The sequence below is a fragment of the Microtus pennsylvanicus genome, chromosome 13 (genome assembly GCF_037038515.1).
Source record: "Microtus pennsylvanicus isolate mMicPen1 chromosome 13, mMicPen1.hap1, whole genome shotgun sequence".
In the NCBI taxonomy this organism is placed as follows: Eukaryota; Metazoa; Chordata; class Mammalia; order Rodentia; family Cricetidae; genus Microtus; species Microtus pennsylvanicus.
This window is the reverse complement of record NC_134591.1, coordinates 2357011-2376720: the sequence shown is the minus strand read 5'-3', so window position 1 is coordinate 2376720 and position 19710 is coordinate 2357011. Positions and strand designations below refer to the sequence as shown.

Below are 19710 nucleotides of genomic sequence, written 5' to 3'. Positions count from 1 at the left end.
CTCTTGGACTGGAGTTTCAGACAGTTGAAAGCTGTCATGTGGGAGTGGGGAATTGAACCTGGGTCCTCTGCAAGAGCAGCCAGTGCTTTAAATGACTGAGCCAGCTCCCCAGTCTCAGGAGATAAAATCTTAAGCAGTTTTAATCTGCATTTCCCTGCACTGAGGATGCTATACACTTTCAAAAGTGTTCATTTGCCATCTGTATTTCTTCTTTTGAAAACTCTCTGCTTAATTCCACAACCCCCTTCTAATTGGATTGCTTGCTTTCTTCATGTTCATTTATTGAGCAGGCAACCCTAGTACAAAACGCATCAAAAGACTTCCCTAGCTGTGAATCTTACGAACTATAAAACCAACCTTCTAGAGAAGATGTGCCCACCTGAGTACTAACAGCACAACTCAGGTAATCAACTAATCACCTTATGATTCAATTCAATTCAATCACTCCACAGGAAGTAATTCATGCTTAGTATTGAAAGCCAGGTCAACGATCCACAGTCGGCAAAGTCATAGGCCCAAGGGGATAACTCAGAACTGTTCTTTGACTAAAATGACTAAGCACCTCTTTTACACAAATAGACAAAGTTACTCTTAGCCTGAGATAAGCCTCTTTTTGGTGAATAGAGGTGACTGCAGAGACTCAGGACTGCCCAAGGTACTGAGAGTAAGTGATGTCTGAGTGCCCATCCCCCCCCCCCAAAAGAAAGAAAGTGGCGCATGCCTTTAATCCCAGCACTTGGGAGGCAGAGGCAGGCAGATCTCTGGGAGTTCGAGGCCAGCCTGGTCTACAGAGCTAGTTCCAGGACAGGCTCCAAAGCTACAGAGAAACCCTGTCTCGAAAAAACTTTAAAAAAAAAGTATACTACCCTTCCTAAGGCTCCAGGAACACTAAGGACAAGGGGTCAAGGGGTCAGGAAGAATGAAAGAGCTGCAAGACAGGAAAAAGGACTGGAAAATGTGACCTAGTCATGACACAACCACTAGTCACGAACCCCCAGCAGCTGTAGTAACCTGCACTGGACCTGCATAAGCCTCGCCCTGACAACAAGCAGCCATGGATGTGGGAAGGGCTATCACAGACTCTGAAAGATGAGGGAGCAACCATCTTTAGTTGTGAACCTACTGCTAAGCACACCAACAGATAGTTCTAAACCCACTGTCTTAGAGTTTCTACTGCTGTGACAAAGCACCGTGACCAGAGGACAGGTTATGGAGGAAAAGCCCAACACTTCAGCATTGTGGTTCACCACGGAAGGCAATCGGGACAGGAACTCACATGGGACAGGATCCAGGAGGCAGGAGCTGATGCAGAGGCCATGGAGGAATGTTGCCTACTGACTTGCTTCTCATGGCTTGCTCAGCCCACCTTCTTAAAGAACCCAGGACCAGTAGCCTGGGATAGTACCACCCACCATGGGCTGGGCCCTCCTCCACAGATTACTAAATGAGAAAATGCCTTACAGCTGGATCTCATGGAGGCATTTCCTCAACTGAGGCTCCTTCCTTTGATACCTCTAGCTTGTGTCAAGTTGACACAGAACCATCAAGTCACACAGAACCACCCGTGGTCACACAGAACCACCACGGTCACACAGAATCAGCCACGGTCACACAGAACCACCACGGTCACACAGAACCACCACGGTCACTCAGAACCACCCGTGGTCACACAGAACCTCCATGGTCACACAGAACCACCATGGTCACAAAGAACCAGCCACGGTCACACAGAACCACCATGGTCACACAGAACCACCCACGGTCACACAGAACCACCATGGTCACACAGAACCACCACGGTCACTCAGAACCACCCGTGGTCACACAGAACCTCCATGGTCACACAGAACCACCATGGTCACACAGAACCACCCACGGTCACACAGAACCACCATGGTCACACAGAACCACCCACGGTCACACAGAACCACCATGGTCACACAGAACCACCCACGGTCACACAGAACCACCCACGGTCACACAGAACCACCACGGTCACACAGAACCAGCCACGGTCACACAGAACCAGCCACGGTCACACAGAACCAGCCACGGTCACACAGAACCACCATGGTCACACAGAACCACCCACGGTCACACAGAACCACCATGGTCACACAGAACCACCCACGGTCACACAGAACCACCCACGGTCACACAGAACCACCACGGTCACACAGAACCACCACGGTCACACAGAACCACCCACGGTCACACAGAACCAGCCACGGTCACACAGAACCAGCCACGGTCACACAGAACCACCCACGGTCACACAGAACCACCACGGTCACACAGAACCACCACGGTCACACAGAACCACTCACAGTCACACAGAACCAGCCACGGTCACACAGAACCACCCACGGTCACACAGAACCACTCACAGTCACACAGAACCAGCCACGGTCACACAGAACCAGCCACGGTCACACAGAACCAGCCACCGTCACACAGAACCACCATGGTCACACAGAACCACCATGGTCACGCAGAACCACCCACGGTCACACAGAACCAGCCACAGTCACACAGAACCACCATGGTCACACAGATAGCTGTAGTTAAATTCTGAGAGTCACAAAACAAAACAGATGTGAATGGGAGGAAGTGCTTTGGTTTGGGGTGGTGAATAGACAGGAGTGGAGGAAGTTGAGAGAGGGTAGAGGGTAATGTGAACACATTCAGCATATATTCACATACACCACACTGAAGTTTGTGAAGTCTGAAATCCTTCTGCTTCCAGGCATTTCAGAAGAGCGATACTCAACCTGTTCCTCCAACAGGTGATGGAGTAATAGGTACCTGCCAGGCTGTCTCAGAATGTACCACAGTCTGAATACATCACCCCTGTAACCCTCACTTTGGGAGGAAAGGCTTGAGAAGCTCTCCCAGTGGAAACGAACCCCAAAGCCGGGAAGTGGTTCAAGGCATCAGAAATCAGAGGTGGCCGCTTACTCAACCCACAACACAGACTTTATTTATTCTCTGGAGAGCCTCCTGGTGCCTCTTAGCTGTGCTCTCACGGTCCTAGTGAGGTCTACAAGGGCTCCCTGAGGGGTCAAGTCCACTGACCGCACCAGGACAGAGAGCAGCTTCAGTGCGGATGTTAGCCATGTAATCTGGAAGGAGCTTACCCCCAGAGAGTATACTGATCCATAGCACTGATTTTATAACCTCGGCAAGTAGATTTAACCACTTTGGCTTCAGATGATGCATACGTGCAGGTGCATGGGTGTGTGCTGTGACTGAAGGCTGCAGGCCAACCTTGCCTGCTCTTCCCCATACCTTCTTTGAAGACAGGGTCTAACACTAACACGTACCTTACATACTTTACTGGATGGGCCAAGCTGGCTGGCCAGGGAGTCCCAACGTTCCTTTCACCAGTCTCTGACTTCCCAGCTTAGGGTTACAAGTGTGTATTGCCATGCCTGGCTGTTCTATGTGGGTTTGAAGAATCAAGAGATTCTCATTCTTACAAGGCAAACACTGTACTGACAGCCATTTCCCCAGCTCTTCAGTGTCCCTTTCTGTGAAATGGCATTAAGGTGGCATTTGGGAATTAAATGGTGAACATGTCTAAAACTCTCAGACCAAGACCTGCCAGCAAGTATCAGTGAAATGATGTTAGACAGTTCTTATGCGCTGGGCCAGCAGTTGTGTTTTCTGGACCGTTATAAAGGGGATGGGAAGTCAACCTTGTAGAGCTCCATGTACCACAGTCAGCACATACCCGACACTGGCAGGCATCACTAACCACAGTCGGCATCATGACTGTACTGCCAGCAGGGAAGACAGGTTCCCTCCAGCACGTAAGTTTACTCGTGTGAATTAGCCCGTGCCATTCAGCAGCTCTAATGAGATTGGTGTACTGGAGGCTGATCCCCCTTATCAGTGGTGCTGGGAACTGCGCAGCTCACAACACTTAATTTCCCTCCATGAAGCCAATCCTTTAATCCTGATTTAGTCTGGCTGGGATTCCGTCTGGCTTTGCACTGGACGGCATTCTCTGGCTGCGCTGGACCAGCACAAAGCAGCTCTTCAGTAACTCCGAGCAAGCCAAGATGCTGAAGAATAGTGGGGGCCACTTCCTGGCTCAGGCATACTTGCATCATAATGGTTTTGTTTTCCAACTGCAGGAGTGATGGAGAAGCATCCACATACAGACTCACGCCTAATTACAGCTTCCCCAGTTGGTAGAAACAGGGAACAGCCCAGGAGACCACACACACACACACACACACACACACACACACACACACACACACACAGAGACAGAGACAGACAGACAGAGACAGAGAGACAGACAGACAGAAAGACAGAGACAGAGAGACAGAGAGAGGCAGATGGAAGGGATGTGAATGAATATGAGTTAACTGTGGGAGGCTGGGCTGTGAGGCTCAGGAACCAGGCTTGGTATCTAAAGAACAGGACCTCAGCTACCACCACTCCAGTGCTGTAAGTTTCCCTGGAGTGCTAAGCATCCTAAATGCTTTGAACCATTCCTGGCTTACCATGGAGTCACCGGGAGATGGGAAACACTTCCAAGTGGGGCAAAAACACCAGGCAACAGGAGTCTGTATGCCTTTGCTTTGGAGACTGGGACAGCTTCCTGTCTGAGGTCTCACAGGACCTAGGGAGCAGAACTAGAGCCCCAGAGTCCTGAGCACCACTCATAGCTTGGTTGCATCTGGAGTGATTTCTGAGTGGGGGGGAGACCCCCAAGCAATATGAATTAGTGCCTCATGTGGAGCACACACCTTGAAACGAGTGAACACAGGCTGGAGTAGCATCACATTAGCTGGTGGAGTATAACTTTGTGTGGTGGTCTGAATAAGAATGGTACCCACAGGCTTATATACTGAATGCTTAGTCATCAGGGAGTGGCACTGCTTGAGAAGGATTAGGAGGTGTGGCCTTTTGGGGTAGCTGTGCCCTTGTGTAAGTCACTGGGGCTGGGCTTTGAGGTTTCCAAAGTCAAAATCAGGCCTAGTGACTCTCTCCCTCTTCCTGCTACCTGTGGATCTGTGTGCGGAGTTCTCAGCTCCTTCTCCAGCACCAGGTCTGCCTGTGTGCCACCACGCTCCCTGCCATGAGGACAATGGACTGAACCTCTGAAACTCTAAGCAAGGCCTCAGTGAAGTGCTTTAGAAGAGTTGCTGCAGTCATGGTGTTTCTTCACAGCAACAGAAACTAGAACAGAAGCCGGTAGCAGGCAGTGGGGTGTTGCTGTGACAGGCCCGAGCGTACTGCTTGGGGGTGGAATGTTGATTTTGGGACACTGGATTAGGAATCAGGTGGCCGCTTTAAGTGGGGCTTGATGGACTATATTAGTAGGAGCATGGAAAACGGTGCTGAGGGTGGGCTGAACTGGGGGCTCGGCTCAGGAAGTTTCAGAGGGGGAATATTAGGAAAGGGCCTAGCGATCATTTCTGTGATACTTTAGCAAAGAATGTGGCTACTTTTTGTCCTTGTCTGAAAAATCTGCTTGAATCCAAATTGAAGAGTTTTGGATTACTGGTACTGGCAAAAGAAATTTTCAATAGATGTGTCACATGGTTATTCACGGTCAGTTTTATGCAGATCTAGTATGAAAAGGAGCAAGCTGAGGAAGGAAAAAATACAAGATGGTGGAGATGCCAGAGCCATGAGATTCAGCCAAAAAGAGCTGCAGACGGGGTGTGGAACAAATGTGCTACAGTCAACAAAGGTAGAAGGAGTTGGAGATCTGAAGGGCACTATGACATCAGACATGAAGATAAGGAATGTGGAGTTTACCCAGCTGACCTTTAGTCTTGCTTTGGTGCGGTGTTTCCGCCCCACGCTCCCTTTCCCGCTTTTGGAATGGTGATGTAGATCTGTGCCATTGTATGTTGGAAGCATGCAATCTGCTTTTTGATTTTGGTTTTAGAGAGGTTTATAATTAAGAGACTGTCATGAATCTTACAACTTTGGATGCTCACTGTTGAGACTGTGATAGGCTATGGGGACTTCTGAAGTTGGGTTAAATGCATGTCTGCCTTAGAGAATGGCTCCGAGCCTATGGGGGCCAGGGAGTGGAATGTGGTGGTTTGAATAAGAATGGTCCCCACAGGGCTACATACTTGAATTGTTGGTCATCAGGGAGTGGCACTATTTGAGAAGGATTAGGAAGTGTGACCTTGTTGGGACAGGGCCTCATGGGAGGAAATGTGTCACTGGGGGTGGCTTTGGAGTTTCAAATGCCAAAGTTAGGGCCAGTATGTCTCTCTTCCTGGTACATATGGATCCAGATAAAGAACTCTCAGCTACTTCTCTAGCGCCATGTTTGCCTGAGTGCGGCCATGTTCCCACCATGATGATAATGGACTAAACCTCTGAACTGTCAGCTACCCCAGTTAAATGCTTTCTTTTATAAGAGTTGCCGTGGTCATGGTGTCTGTGACTAAGGCACTCTGTAAAGTGTGTGCTAGTCAGGCCCAATCTGGAGGCTTTGTAAACCTCAGGGACATAAACAATTGCAACTGGCAGTACCAACAGTGCCAACTACTCGGCCCCCATCATGGATCACCTACATTTTATATAATATTTCTTTTTATTTCTTTTTTTTTGAAACAAGTTTTTACCATATTACCCAACATGGCCTTGAGTTTGTGATTCTCCTGTCTCAGGCGGGCAGAGAATGTAGGTGCACACTGCCACTCACTTCACATGTTGTTTCTACTGCCCCGAGAACTGTCTGAGGGACAGGTGATAGCTGCCTCTTTGCCCAGATGGTTCCTTTTGCAAGCATTGGCTTGTTCCTGGACAGAGGCTCTGGGCACCCTTCTGCACAGATTCAGGCTGGTCATATTCCTAACTTCCCACCCACAGTAACTGAGCATGAAAGAATTGTGTCATGTGTGTATCCCCTTGCCTCTCCCCACATCTACAGAGAAGAAAGCCCCTGAGTACCCTGAATATCCAGGGGAATATAGGGCCATGAGAGGGAAGGGACCTGGACCCCTGACTACCCACATGGGAGGTCCCCAGCCAGGCTTTATGCAATGGCTGTGTGGGGACAGAGTGACTGTTTGTGGAAATGCTGGGGACTAGGGACTCTCCCTACTGACACATCCTCTGACTAAGCACAGATTGGACCAGAAGCTGGTGCCACTGTAACTGAAGTCTGCACGTGCAGGCTGGGAAGCGGAACGCCTGTGCTGTGCATTGCAAGAGTGAAGACAGGCTCAGAGGGTTGACAGCAAAAGCCTGAACCTGCGAGGTGGAACAGTCAGTGTCTCAGGCCTAGAAGCCTGCAACAGCCTCAACACCTCCCAGCTAACTCCTCCAAGAGCTCCATTGAGCACTGGGGCTTTGGAGAGGCAGAATGATCTGTACACAGGAAGACCTGAGCAACTGCTGGCTTCTCTACCCCAGTCTCTGCTCCTGTTGACAACGTCCATTTCCAGGTCTCGTTTCCTGGCCCGCAACCTCTCGGGAGCCCTTCTTCCACCCCCACCTCCAACCCATCCTGAGCTGGAGCTGAGATCCCAGAGCTTGGACTAGGCAGTGGCTGGTAGCTCAGAGGGTGGGTGCCCAGGAAGTGGCAGCATTATGTGTGTGCTGGGTTATGGGTGAGATGGGGAGGGGTGTGTTCTCTGAGTGGGCTCTGCTCGTCACTTCTGTTTGTACATTTGGGTCCCCTTGGCCTTACCTGCATGGGACTGCATGTGCTCCAGCAGGTTGCTATAGAACTGGAACTGGATACCGCAGGCACCACATGTGTAGGGTTCTGGGGAAGACAGGTGACATGTGACAGGTGGCTCATACTCAAGTACACTGATACTGGGCTGCAAGGCCGCTTTGAAGGTGGGGGACCCAGATGCATACTTGGGGCCCAGAGCCCAGCCTGTCCACTGGCCTGTCACTAGCCTGGAGAAACGCGTGGGGAGGCAGAAACACAGAAGGGAAGACTGGCAGAGACAGGCTGCTCAAGCAACGGGCCTGCTCCTTATCAAGTGCTTACTTCATGCCAGGCACTGCTCTGAGCGCACAGGAAAGGACAACATCCAGGCACCGGGAGCTCTCAGGAAATACACTGTGCCCCTTGCGGTCCACAGCTCAGCCCCCTGCCCATGGCACCACACACGTGTCACTGCTATGGACAGAAGGAGTGAGCAGATGCACAAATGAACACGGAAATTCACAATGGGAGGGTAAGAGAGAAAGAGATGGAGGAAGAGGAGGCTGGGCTGAGGGGGACAAGCTGCACCTGCACCGTCAGCTCTGCGTATTCAGGACTCACACCAGTACCTGGCAAAGAGGGAGGAAGAAGGAAACAAAACACTAATAGGCAGATGTGGAGGGCAAGAGAGAGGAGGATGGCTTGGAAGAGAAGTCCTGAGGCTTCTGGTCATCCAGGAGTGGGTAAACCTGTTCTCCCTTCTGTGTGCTCAGGATTCTGACAACCTGTGCACACCCCTCTACCCTCCTGGGCCCTCTGCAGCCTCCACAGACTATTGCTGGTTCCCTGGAGGGCGGCCCAAGGCCCGTCTACATCTCTGTGAGGCAGGAGTGTTCATTCCCTGACCTGCCTTGTCCTCTCCAGCCCCCCAGCAGGAGCATCACTTACTCTGCAGGAGAGGGAAAGGATTGGAAATCAAGGGACTTGCAGTTTCTGCAAAAGAGAAACAATTTAGCTAAAGTTTTCTTCGGTCCTGGGGCTGAGCCAGGGGGCACTCTGGGTAGGCAGGCAACCTGTGAGAAGGGAGGTACCGCACGGTGCTGGTAGGGCCATTTCTCTAGGGTGCTCTGACAGTGAGGCTGTAGGATGTAGGTACGATGCCTGTAAGTGGCCATGCACTTGGTGACAGAATGTTGCAAACTGTCGCCAGCTTCTGACAGTAGGATGGGACTGCTTGGTACCTGAGTAGTCCTGGATGGTATTTGCTGGCATTGCCAGAGGTGAGGTTGGCACAAGCCTCCAATGTAACAGGCAGCAAAAGTGAAGCGCAGGCAGAGTAGGGGGTCCTGGCTCTACCTACAGTTTGGGGAACCTGGGGCTACAATGGAGTTATCCTGAGCCTCAGTTTCCTCATCCAGAAAGTGGGGGTAAAGGGAACACTATGCCCACAGGATTGTGGTATGGATGAAGCAGATGCAACACACAAAGCTCTGAACACATGCCAGCCACGTCATAAGCGCTCAATAAACAGTGGCTGCCAGCAGCAACAGCAGCAGCAGCCGCTGCCGCCACCTACGGCAGTGCTGTTCCCAAACAAACATCAGCCTTGGTGTCAGGAGAGGTGCGAGGGGTGCAACAGGGCTTGGCTGAGTCCAAGTCCTGCCAGGAAAACCAGGTTCTAATTCCAGGCTGCCACTTGATCCTCTGTGCCCTTGCACAGGTCATGACATCTCTCCTAGACTAACCCCTTAGAGGGGCTCGAAGGGTCACAGTGACACTTCTGCATTGGAACTTGTGCTGATTGCTTGGTTTACACAAAAGGAAAAAAAAGCAGACAAGCCTCAGAGCAATGCACCCTCCTCTCTGCCTGTGTGCTCTGGACAGTTTCTGCTCCTCAAGCACTCACGGCCAAGGAGGAATCAGGGCTCATCAGTAACACTCCCTGGAGGCAATGGATCCAGAGAGGTTGCTTTTATTACTAGGCAGAAGCCTCCACCTAATGTCTGTGCTCCTTGCTGAAGTCCATGGTGGCTAAGATGCATGCCATTGCCCGTGTACATCAGGCAGAGTTGGCACGGGGGCACTCATTCAGCCACATTCCAGCCAAGGGTAAACCCTGGAGTCCAAAGCTCTCTCTTCTTTTTTTTTTTTTGATTCTTTTTATTTTTTTATAAATTTATTTATTTATTAAAGATTTCTGTCTCTTCCCCGCCACCGCCTCCCATTTCCCTCCCCCTCCCCCAATTAAGTCCCCCCCACAGCCCGAAAAGCAATCAGGGTTCCCTGTCCTGTGGGAGGTCCAAGGAACCCCCACCTCCATCCAGGTCTAGTAAGTTGAGCATCCAAACTGCCTAGGCTTCCACAAAGCCAGTGCATGCAGTAGGATCAGAAACCCAAAGCTCTCTCTTCTGCAGGCTCTGAGGTACCACTACAATCCAGAACGAGGCAGCCACTAGGTGGCAGCAAACACTATCAGGAGCGCTCATGCAAAGCCATAGCACTGCAGGGGCTAGAAGAGCATCTATCTGTTCTGTGGCCCAGCATGGGTCCGGAACCTGGGACCTCTGGCTCCTGTAAGCCGTCTTTCTACTGAACCCCTTTTGCATCTCCTGAAAAGAAACATGTGACGGCGTTACTTTTAACTTAGCAATTGATTTTCTTAGGGCTATCCATGTGGGCTGGCTGAATTGATACCTGAGTTTGGGATTAAGGAAGTTCCTCTCTCCGTGGACAAGAGACAGCCGCAGAAGGCTTTCTGCTCTCCACAGGCTCCATCATCTCTGATTCCCCTGCTCAGCTCCCCTCCCACCATGCACCAGAAGACCGCACAGTGCTGCCCTTCTCAGGTCACACGTGATATCCCGTGACAGGCACACTCACCGCTAGAATTCTGTGAGCTGCTGTTGGTCTCTTCAAAGTGGTTCTGTGCTTTGCCTTCTACCCGCCGACTGAAGGTGCTTTCTGCTGGGGGAGGGGGTGGGGGATGAGAACGACAGGGAGGGATCAGCTTGTCTGTCAGTTCAGAGTGGGCAGAAGGCTCCCAGAGGAGCTGGGAGAACAAGAACCCTGAGCCCCCTGGTTCCCAAGAGCATCTCTGGGTAGTGTCTGGGAGGTACAGGGACAGAGGGGGAAGAAGTGGTCTGCCTAAGGACCAATGAGAAGACAGCAAACAGGTCAGGGTCGTATGTGTAAGGCCAAATCATTTAAATGAGCTTTGTTACCCTGGCAGATTCTGCTGCTACAGCCCCCACAGAAGAGGATGAAGGACGACAGCCCATTATCTGGAGGCAGCTCTGGCCCAGCAAGTATCCCAAAGCATAAAGGGTGTCTTGGGACAGACACACAACAAGCAGAAAGGAAAAGGCCAGAGACCAGGTGAGGAGGTTGGAACTCCCTGTTCCCCGTGAGCCATGTCTGAGGGCTGCCCATCACCCAGGCTCTCTCTCTGGAAACCCCATAATGCAGAGACGGGCTCCAGCAAGCAGAACTCTATAGTTACAGCCCCACCTGCATAAGATAACCCAGCCTTTCCAAGGTGCTCCAGGCACTAGAGGACATGGCTGATCCAGGAGATGCAGGTCTCAGGAAACTCAACTTGAGATACTCAATCAGCCCAAACCCTTTAAACAGCTTGGATGAGGTTACCACAGGCTCAGAGAAACTAACCAGAAGGTGACTCACTGAGCTTCAATTAATGCATCATGAAAAATACTGGGATTCTAAAGACTGGGTTCTGTAATTTCCTTCCAAGTGCTGTTTCTGGGAAACCCCCTGGAGGAACACCATTCACCGGTCCATCCTTCCCAGGAAAGTGCTGGGTGTACTGGGTGATGGGTGCAAAAGGCAGCTAGAGGCAGCCCCTACAGGCCTGCTCAGTTGTTTTCCTGTCACTTCCAGGCCTCCCATAGCCTGTAGAGGCTGCTGGTGTTAGGACCACGCTCCTTCTGTGTCCAGCATGTATCACAGTATGGGTTGTCTCCAAATAGCCCATTCATTCTCTAGCTACAGAGGGGAGGAGCTCTCACGCTTGAGCACCCACTATATGCCCGGCACTGGGTTCGAGTTTTGCCATCATGGTCTTTAATCCTCGCAAAACCATGCGGCTGTGCGGTACTGCCCATTGAACAGACAGACAAACAAACTGTAGTTAGCAGGCTCCTGTCCACTAAGATAGAATGTGAGGCTTGACTGGAGGCAGGCGCTTCCCTTCTAGGAAAAAAGGGATCCCCTTCTCTACAGAAGTGTTCACAGGAGGGCAGGCAGGTAGGCAGATCCTTGTTCGGACTAGCACACGGGTATGACTTAGTGCAGCTCAGGTCACCAGCTCCCATACTGAGTCCCCATTGCTTGACTTTCCTGGTGCAAGGGCATCTGGTTGGAAACCAGTGTGAGGTATTTCAGGTATAATATTCACACCAACAGCCATATTCTCTAGGATAATGGCAGTGGCTGTCTCCGTTTGCACCATTTAATAGCCCCTGCCACCTCTTGCTCCCAACCTGCTGCGCCTGGACTTGACCAGCCGGTTAACCTAGGTAAGATCCACCACAGGGCTTCCAAGTCTCATAGAGGCTGGTGTGTCCATGGCTTGCTGGACACTTGCCTGAAGATAGCGACATTCAATGAGTGCCAAATGCCACGAAGTCCCTGAACAATTCTCAGTGCAAGCCGAGGGGCTTTAAAGACTCAGCTACAAAGTTCAAGCAAAGGCAGAAGGCATGACCGTGCCATCTGATGAAGGGCCCATGACAGCCAGTCTCTCCAGGGCTTTTAATGCTGAGGGCTGACCCCAAGGCCCCCACAGTCACTCTACCCCTGAGCTAGATCCCCAACCCTCCTCTTACTTTAAGACAGGGTCTACCCAAGTTGCCCAGTCTGGCCTTGAACCCACTCTGTAGCCCAAGTAGGACTTGAACTTTTGGTCCTCTCGACTGTAGTCAAAAACACAATTGTCACAACATGGTAGTTAAAAAATTCCACACTTCAAGGTTGGCTGACTCCCCTCCTTTTGGGAGACACAAGCACATTAAACACAAGACCACAGCTTGACCCAAATTAGCTTGTTAACCAGAAGAAAGACAAGCAGCGCTAATTTCCAGCCAGGTCACCAGTCACCAAATGATGCCAGGGCTCACTGCCCTCTCTGTGCAATCACTCTGTGTGTTTAGCGGATAGCTTTGGCCTCCTGAAGGCAACCGAAAGGCCCATAGCCCCCCTAAAGCACAGCACCATCATCCGGGTATGTGGCTCAAGGCTTTCCTCATGCAAGTCTGAGACCCAGGGTGCCTGGCAGCTGGTACCTAGGACTCAGTAGGTCTTATATTCTGGAGGAAAGAATCTCTGGGGATTTTGCTGCTCAGTCACCTTCTGGAGACAGGGTTCCTTTTGTATAGGGCTGGAAAATTCTGGAGCTGGCTGGCATCCTCTGGTTTCCTGTTGGACCTCTATCTCTGGGAGGGTTTCATGGGGGGAACTCTAGGGAGTGGGGAGCCAGGGTGATAGAGCTCCTGTCGGCCGCCCTACTTGGTGGAGAGCATATCTGTAGTGAAGCGGCTTGAGAGCGTTTTCCGGAAGGTGAAAAGGCAAGCTCATGCCAAGGGGTCCAGACAGAGAGTGGGGTTGCATGGTCACAGACAACGGCACGATTACCATGGTAAGTGATACCTGCCATGGGGCCACTGTGGCAGGGAGGTGGCAGCCAGTGGTAGGGATGGTGGAACTGGGAAGGAGGCATCAACCACTGCCATGCAGGACCATGGCCTAGGAGCCTGAGCAGCTGTCTCAGCACAGTCAGCACCCAGGGCTCTGCAGAGACTCTTCTCGTGGTCAAACACTACCAATTTATCTTTAATAAGAAGCTTTTAAACTTCATAAAGGCCAAATAAAATAGACCCCTTCAGGCTATGATTTGGGGAAAATGTATCAAATTACTTTTAAAATGTTTGCGAATTTTGTTGTTTGACTCTCCAATTGAGGTCCAGAACTTGATCTGCCAGGGTCACCGGTAGCCAGAGGCCATGGGTCCCAATCTGTACCAAGGAATGATGGAACCTCCAGTGTTGTTCGGTAGGCAGGGAGTCAGGGAGGCATGGGTAATGGCAGCCAGACATACCTGCAGTTGCCTTGCTTGCTGGAGATCCGGAGTTTGGAGTTCGAAACGCTTGAGTTTGGGTAGCTGGAGGGGTACGGTGTAAGAGGGTGGTGCATCGGACCACGGAGGCTGGAGCTTTCTTCCCCGACTGGTTCGTCTGGGTCTTCGCTGCCACAAAGCGTGGAGATGAGGTGACCTCTGGATGGGAACACTCAGAACCCGTGTCTGGATCTTCTGGAGGCTCCCACCCGGGGGCGGTACCTGAGAGGATGATGTTCTTAGTCCTCGAGGGCCTCCAGAGCCTGCTCTCAGGTGACTGGACTCGCAGGCTACCCCGGAATGCCCACTCTGACCTATCTATGACGAATCTGCCCTCATTCTACACAGAACAAGGGCTCAAGCTCCTACCTGGCCCGAGAACCTTTGAAAATCGGAATCTTCCCTAAAGCCTGAGCATGAACTGTTAGTCCCCATCACCTCTGTGCAATTTCTGCATGCCCACATCCTTAGATAAAGGGCATCTGGACTATTCCCCAGGCACGAGTACATTTTCCCGGCCCTTTTCCTCCAACGGGGAGTCTGGCCCATCAGTGGTGATGGAAACCAGACAGGCAGTATGTTCTGGGTTCCATGCTGGAGTAGGGAAGGGACAGGGTCTGGGAACTGCTATCTTAGGAGGCTCGGGACCTGTCACTGCCAAAAGAGGTATGCCTGTCCCCTGTGAGGTGTGGGAACTCTGACTGGACCCTCTACAGAGCTAGGTTCTGAGAATGGATGGATTTTCAGGTAGCCTTGGGTGTTCTGAACCAGTCCCTAACCTGACCCACTGAGAAGAGCAGCAGATAAGGCCTGTTTCCTGAGACTGTGTAATGTCTACAGCTATATCCCCTGATGGCAGAGAGGAGAGGGGGTCCTAGAGTCCTGTGCACAGGCCCTGGGGTCAGTGTTCTCAGCCAATTTGTCTTTTGGGCTCTGTGAGGGTGGTAGGGCCTTGTTAGGTGGGGCCTGCTCTCAGGACAGTGCCCATCCTGGGCACAGACTCAAGCTATCGCATCACAGGCTGAGATGAAGGCCCTTGAGCCCTCGACTTCCGGCCGTTCCAGCACTGATGCAGAAGTCAGGGTCCAAGGAATCTGGGCCCCACACAAACCATGGCTCTCCTTGACGCGGAGCAAGCACAGAGATGCTTGCCTGTGGCAGGGCTGACTGTGCCAGGGGGAGGGGAGCCATTCAGTCGTGGCTCTAACAGCTCCAGCCTAGCTGAGGAGATCCTGGGGGCCTCCGTCTGAGGAAAACCCAGGGAGCTCTCATGCAAAGGGCACCTCCATGTTTTCCTTCTTTCCCTTCCTGCTCTTTCTTTCCCACTTGAGTCAAACAGGAAGGATGGCTTATCTGATAGTTCCCCTCTGTTATCACAGAATAACCAGATGCTGCTGCCCCGGTCCACCTCTGACTGCTCCACTGTCTCCCTAGGGAGGAACAGTTTAGGAGCCACGGCTTGGGGCTCTCGCTCAGGCCTATGCTGAGGCTGAAGAAGCCAGTTCCCGGTGGAAGCCTAGCTCCATGGTTTCTGGCCTCAACAGCCCCAGGCTCTGTACTATATAGGGCACATAGTTTCTTCCCCTTACTACCTTAGGGATTAAAGAGACATCCAGAAGCCAGGGAGATACCCTAAAGTAACTAGTCCCCATATGGAAACTGCTTCTGCTGCTCCTGTTTTATTCAGGGAATGTAAGACAGAACCTGAAGCCAGTCAGGAGTTCAAGAAGGCCTATATTATATATCCCCTCCATGCACCATGAGACACTCACCCACACATCCCGAGCGCTGGGTACGAGGACAGGGAGAGTCCATGACCTGCCTGGTCACGTGTTTTCCTGACAGACCTGTCTCTGTAGCAGCAGAACCACTTCTGGGGATTGTTTTATAGCGGCCCTGCCTGGCCCTATGTGCTGCACCTGAGCAGCTCCTGCCTAGGTAGCTCTGACCGACCATCTCATCTCCTCCTCCTTCCCAGGCAGTGACTGTCATCAACGGCATTTGCTGTGACCTTTGATGACTGCTTTCTCAAAGCCTGAGTGGTCCAGTTTGTCCCTCTGTCTTCATGCACTGCCTGAACAAACCACAGGGGTCATCAAGAAGAGTCATGCCATCCATGAATGAAAGTACTGAACGGCCAGAAGAGGGAAACTCGGGATGCTGAAGTCAGGAAGCTCAACAAGAGGCTCTCCTTATCCTACCCCTGCCCCAAAGCCTAGAGCAGACGGGGTCACAGAGGTCAGGGTCATCCTCAGCATGGAAGGATCCCAGCAGGTTCTCAACTCACATCACCCAACAGTCTACTCCATATGCTGGCCTCAGAGAGAACACCATCAGGCTGCTACCTGGCCTTGTACTAGGAATGAGCACTCAGGCAGACTGGCTACTTTCTACTATAAGAAACACAAGATATTTTTATACATAACACACCTAAACAACGAGAGGGTGCAAACTGTCTCCTGTAGGAAGCTGAAAAATTAACCAAAGCAGGAAAAAAAATTAAAGAAAAGTAAGAGACTAGAGAGGCATGGGCTGTTTCTAGACTCTAGGAAGCAGAGGTGAAGTGAAGGAACCATCACTGAAGGTGGGGGCAGGGAGAACCTCCATGGGATTTTGCTCCAGAGAGGACTTTTGGCCACAATGCACTGATTGGAACAGGACTGGAGTTGCTGAGGAAACTAGAAACACACTACAGCCAGCAGACCTCACCAGGAGGTGGTGTGATGCCAGGATGAGACTCGGTGAGTCCCAGCTCATTCCAAAATCTCCACTGCAGACAGTTAAGCTCAGAGAACAGAGCAGGGCCCAGCGGGCATGCCCACTCACTGAACATGAACCAGAAGGACAGAGATCAAGGCCAGGGTTTCTGATGAGGCTGGACACCGCAGGGCAGATTAGCAAAGAACAGACATTTGAACCAAGGAAGAACTGAGAAATGTGCAGGGGGCTTCCTCAAAGGCTTCTGATGAATTCCAAATCATTTGTGTAGGCTGAGTCTCTGCACAGGGAAAACAGACAAGTGTGTGCGTTAATGTGGGTGTGAGAGAAGGAGGTGTGTGTGTGTGACGTGAATGAGGACTCAGAGATCACACAAAAGTCACACAAGATTGGGCAGTCTTTGGGGCCCCACCTGCCAGAGAGCAGAAGGCCTGGTGACGTCAGCAGAGTCACTGCTGAGTCAGAGCTGCTCCTGCTGCTCTAACCTAGCTCAAAAACAAGACTCTGAAGCATTACGTTGATCTGTAAGGAAATTAGTTGCCTACCAGAACAAAACCAAGGAAAAAAACACAGCCCAGTCAAGTCCAGAACAGACCAACATACCATCTACAATGAGCAACACAAAGCAATTACTTTTGAGGGGAACCAGGAAAATGTAGTTAAAAAATCAAAAGGAAAACCAATCAGAAAATACAAAGAAATAAATATGATGATGGAATTATGAGACAAAGGCCTTAAAGTGACTATTATAAATGTACCCAAAGGTTTAAAGAATACCCTGGCTGAGAACAAGGAAAGCTATAAAAAAGAATTTTCAGAGATTAGATATTGTAGGAGAAAACATTAATGACTTTGAAAGCAGGGGAAAGTGAAGAACAGGGGGATAATAATGCTGAAAAAGTAAACACAGATTGACTGTCAGCACCATCAGAAATCTAACGCACGTGCAATTAAAGTCCAAGGAGAGGAAAAAGAAATCAGGGAAGAAAAATAAAAATCTCTTGGTCAAAGCAGATGAATCTCAACAAAAATCAGGTTACTAAGAACTAGTATCACGGGTTAGTACTTAGAAAGGTCAGAAGGTTGGAAAGATGACTCAGTGGTTAGGACCTAAATTCATGATAAACTCTAATACACCAAAGATGTCTACTATAAACCACAAAGTGAAAAAGAACTAATAGTAGAATATTAATGGAATAAACTTAAAAACACTTGATTAGTACTGCAGCATGCAAAAAAGTAAGAGTGAAAATGAATGATATAAATAAACAGAAAAATATATAGTGCTAAATGAAATCCAATCATATCAATAAGCTATATTAAATGTAAATGGATTAAACTTTTCAATCAAAAGGAAATAGTTCATTTATTGTACTTTTGGTACTAAAGAATTGTATATTCTTTTTTCTTTTCAAGATAAGGTTTCTCTATGTAGCCCTGGATGGTCTGACACTCCCAGAGAACCTTGTGTCTTTGCCTCCTAAGAGCCGGGATCAAAGTCATGCACCATCATGCCTGACTTGTACATTCCATTTTCATTTGAAGCTTAAAACAAAAACTTTAAATATTCTAAGGAGGAGGAAACAGATTTGACACAGTGTGTGCATCTAACAGGATACATTCAAACAAACTAGCAAAAAATGAATACATTGTAAAGAGAGAATGGAAAAACCCAGATTGGAAGGTGAGGATTTTAAGGGCTTTGATTTTTAGTACCTGATAAGGTAAACCAATTTCTTTTTTAATGGCAGGAAAGGTCACAGAGGCTTGAAAATTGTCAACTAACCTAACTTAACTGACACTACAAAACATATAACAAATTTACCTATGATTAATTAATAATCAATAATTTTGGTCAAGTCAACAAGGAACATATAGCAAAGAGAGGCCATTTAGACCGTAGATCATAAAACAAAACTCAATAAATTACAAAGATTGGAAATCACAATATGTATTTGACCATAATAGAATCAAATTAAAAATTAATTAAAAATTTTAAATAATTAATTTACTAATATATGGAAAGGGAATATATTTACTAAATGATGTTTCCTATAAAGAAAATGCCAGGTTTGGCAAAGTAAGTGTTGAATTTCTGTAAAAATATTTATAAAAAGCAATTCCAACTCTATATAAATTCTTCAGAAAATGGAAGAGAAAGGAATTTTCTTTGAAACTGCTTCTGTGAAACAATTCTGTTCTGACACATAATAAACACAAGAATGTCACAGCAAGAACATGGTATTGGCTGGAGTTAAAGTGGCTTTAACCTTGGAAAACAACGGCTAATCGTTGGCTATGCATGTGTTGTGTACATGTGTGTTGTGAGAACTCTCACCTCTGTGTGCATATGTGGAGGCCAGAGGTCAGCCTCAGACAGATTTATTAGCTCACCACATATTTCTGAGATAGAGTCCACCACTGAATCCAGAGCTCACTGTTTTCACAAGAACGGTTGGTCAGTAAGGCCTTGGCACTCGGATCACAGGCAGGCGCTGCCACCGCTCAGCTCCTCATGCGTGCACACCCAGCACTCCATCCCTGAGCCGTCCACCAGCCTAAACAACTAGCTGTCCTTAAACATACACCTACCAGATGATGCCGCCATCCCACGAAGATGGCAGCTTGTCTGCATGAGATCCAAAAATTCACTCAAGGAAAGAACCGGACAAGGGGCTGGGTAATGTCTATCCAGACCGTGGGATATTACTTGTCATTTGTTGTTCAGTGCCCAGTATATGGGGATTACAGAAAAGCCACAGCTACTGGTTTGTGTAAGGGGCACTTTCTGATGTGCACAACAAACACCTTCATGATGTACTTCTTGTCTTGTGCCTGGCCTTAAGGGACACGTGACTGCATTCAGCGTGAACTACTGAGGGGCAGGCTACCTCAGTGACGGAGCACATTCTGTCGCAGTCCACATAAGCTGGACTGGTGGGGGATGGGAACAGCACGTGAGTGATCACGAAAGGGCACAGGTGACGCGGATTAGCATTCATCATCTGGATTTTGGTACATCCATGGACCAAACAAAGGCTTAACACTTTTACATTACAAATGGTGGGAACTTCGCGGTGGGATTGCCACATTTCACCAAGGTTATTTAGTGCTTTAGAGACTCACCGAAAATATTTACTTTCTTGATTAAGAACCCCTAGTCACACCCCACTGGTTGATCACGGGCACATTCCTAATTTAGGATTGTAGTTCCCTG

At 49.6% G+C, this 19710-nt stretch overlaps 1 protein-coding gene across 3 annotated transcripts in view; it reads right to left on the bottom strand.

Annotated features, from left to right (window-relative positions):
- Window positions 1-19710, bottom strand: part of Znf618 (zinc finger protein 618) — a 182201-nt gene that overhangs the window by 8308 nt on the left and 154183 nt on the right. For 2 of the 3 annotated variants that reach the window (XM_075945574.1, XM_075945575.1), the window contains exons 10-12: window positions 13758-13997; window positions 10526-10606; window positions 7676-7753 (exon numbers count right to left, since the gene is read on the bottom strand). In XM_075945574.1, coding sequence (XP_075801689.1) covers window positions 7676-7753; window positions 10526-10606; window positions 13758-13997 — 399 coding nt within the window. Of the gene's footprint in view, window positions 1-7675; window positions 7754-10525; window positions 10610-13757; window positions 13998-19710 lie in introns of all 3 variants that reach the window. The other variant, XM_075945576.1, reaches the window with a different exon arrangement.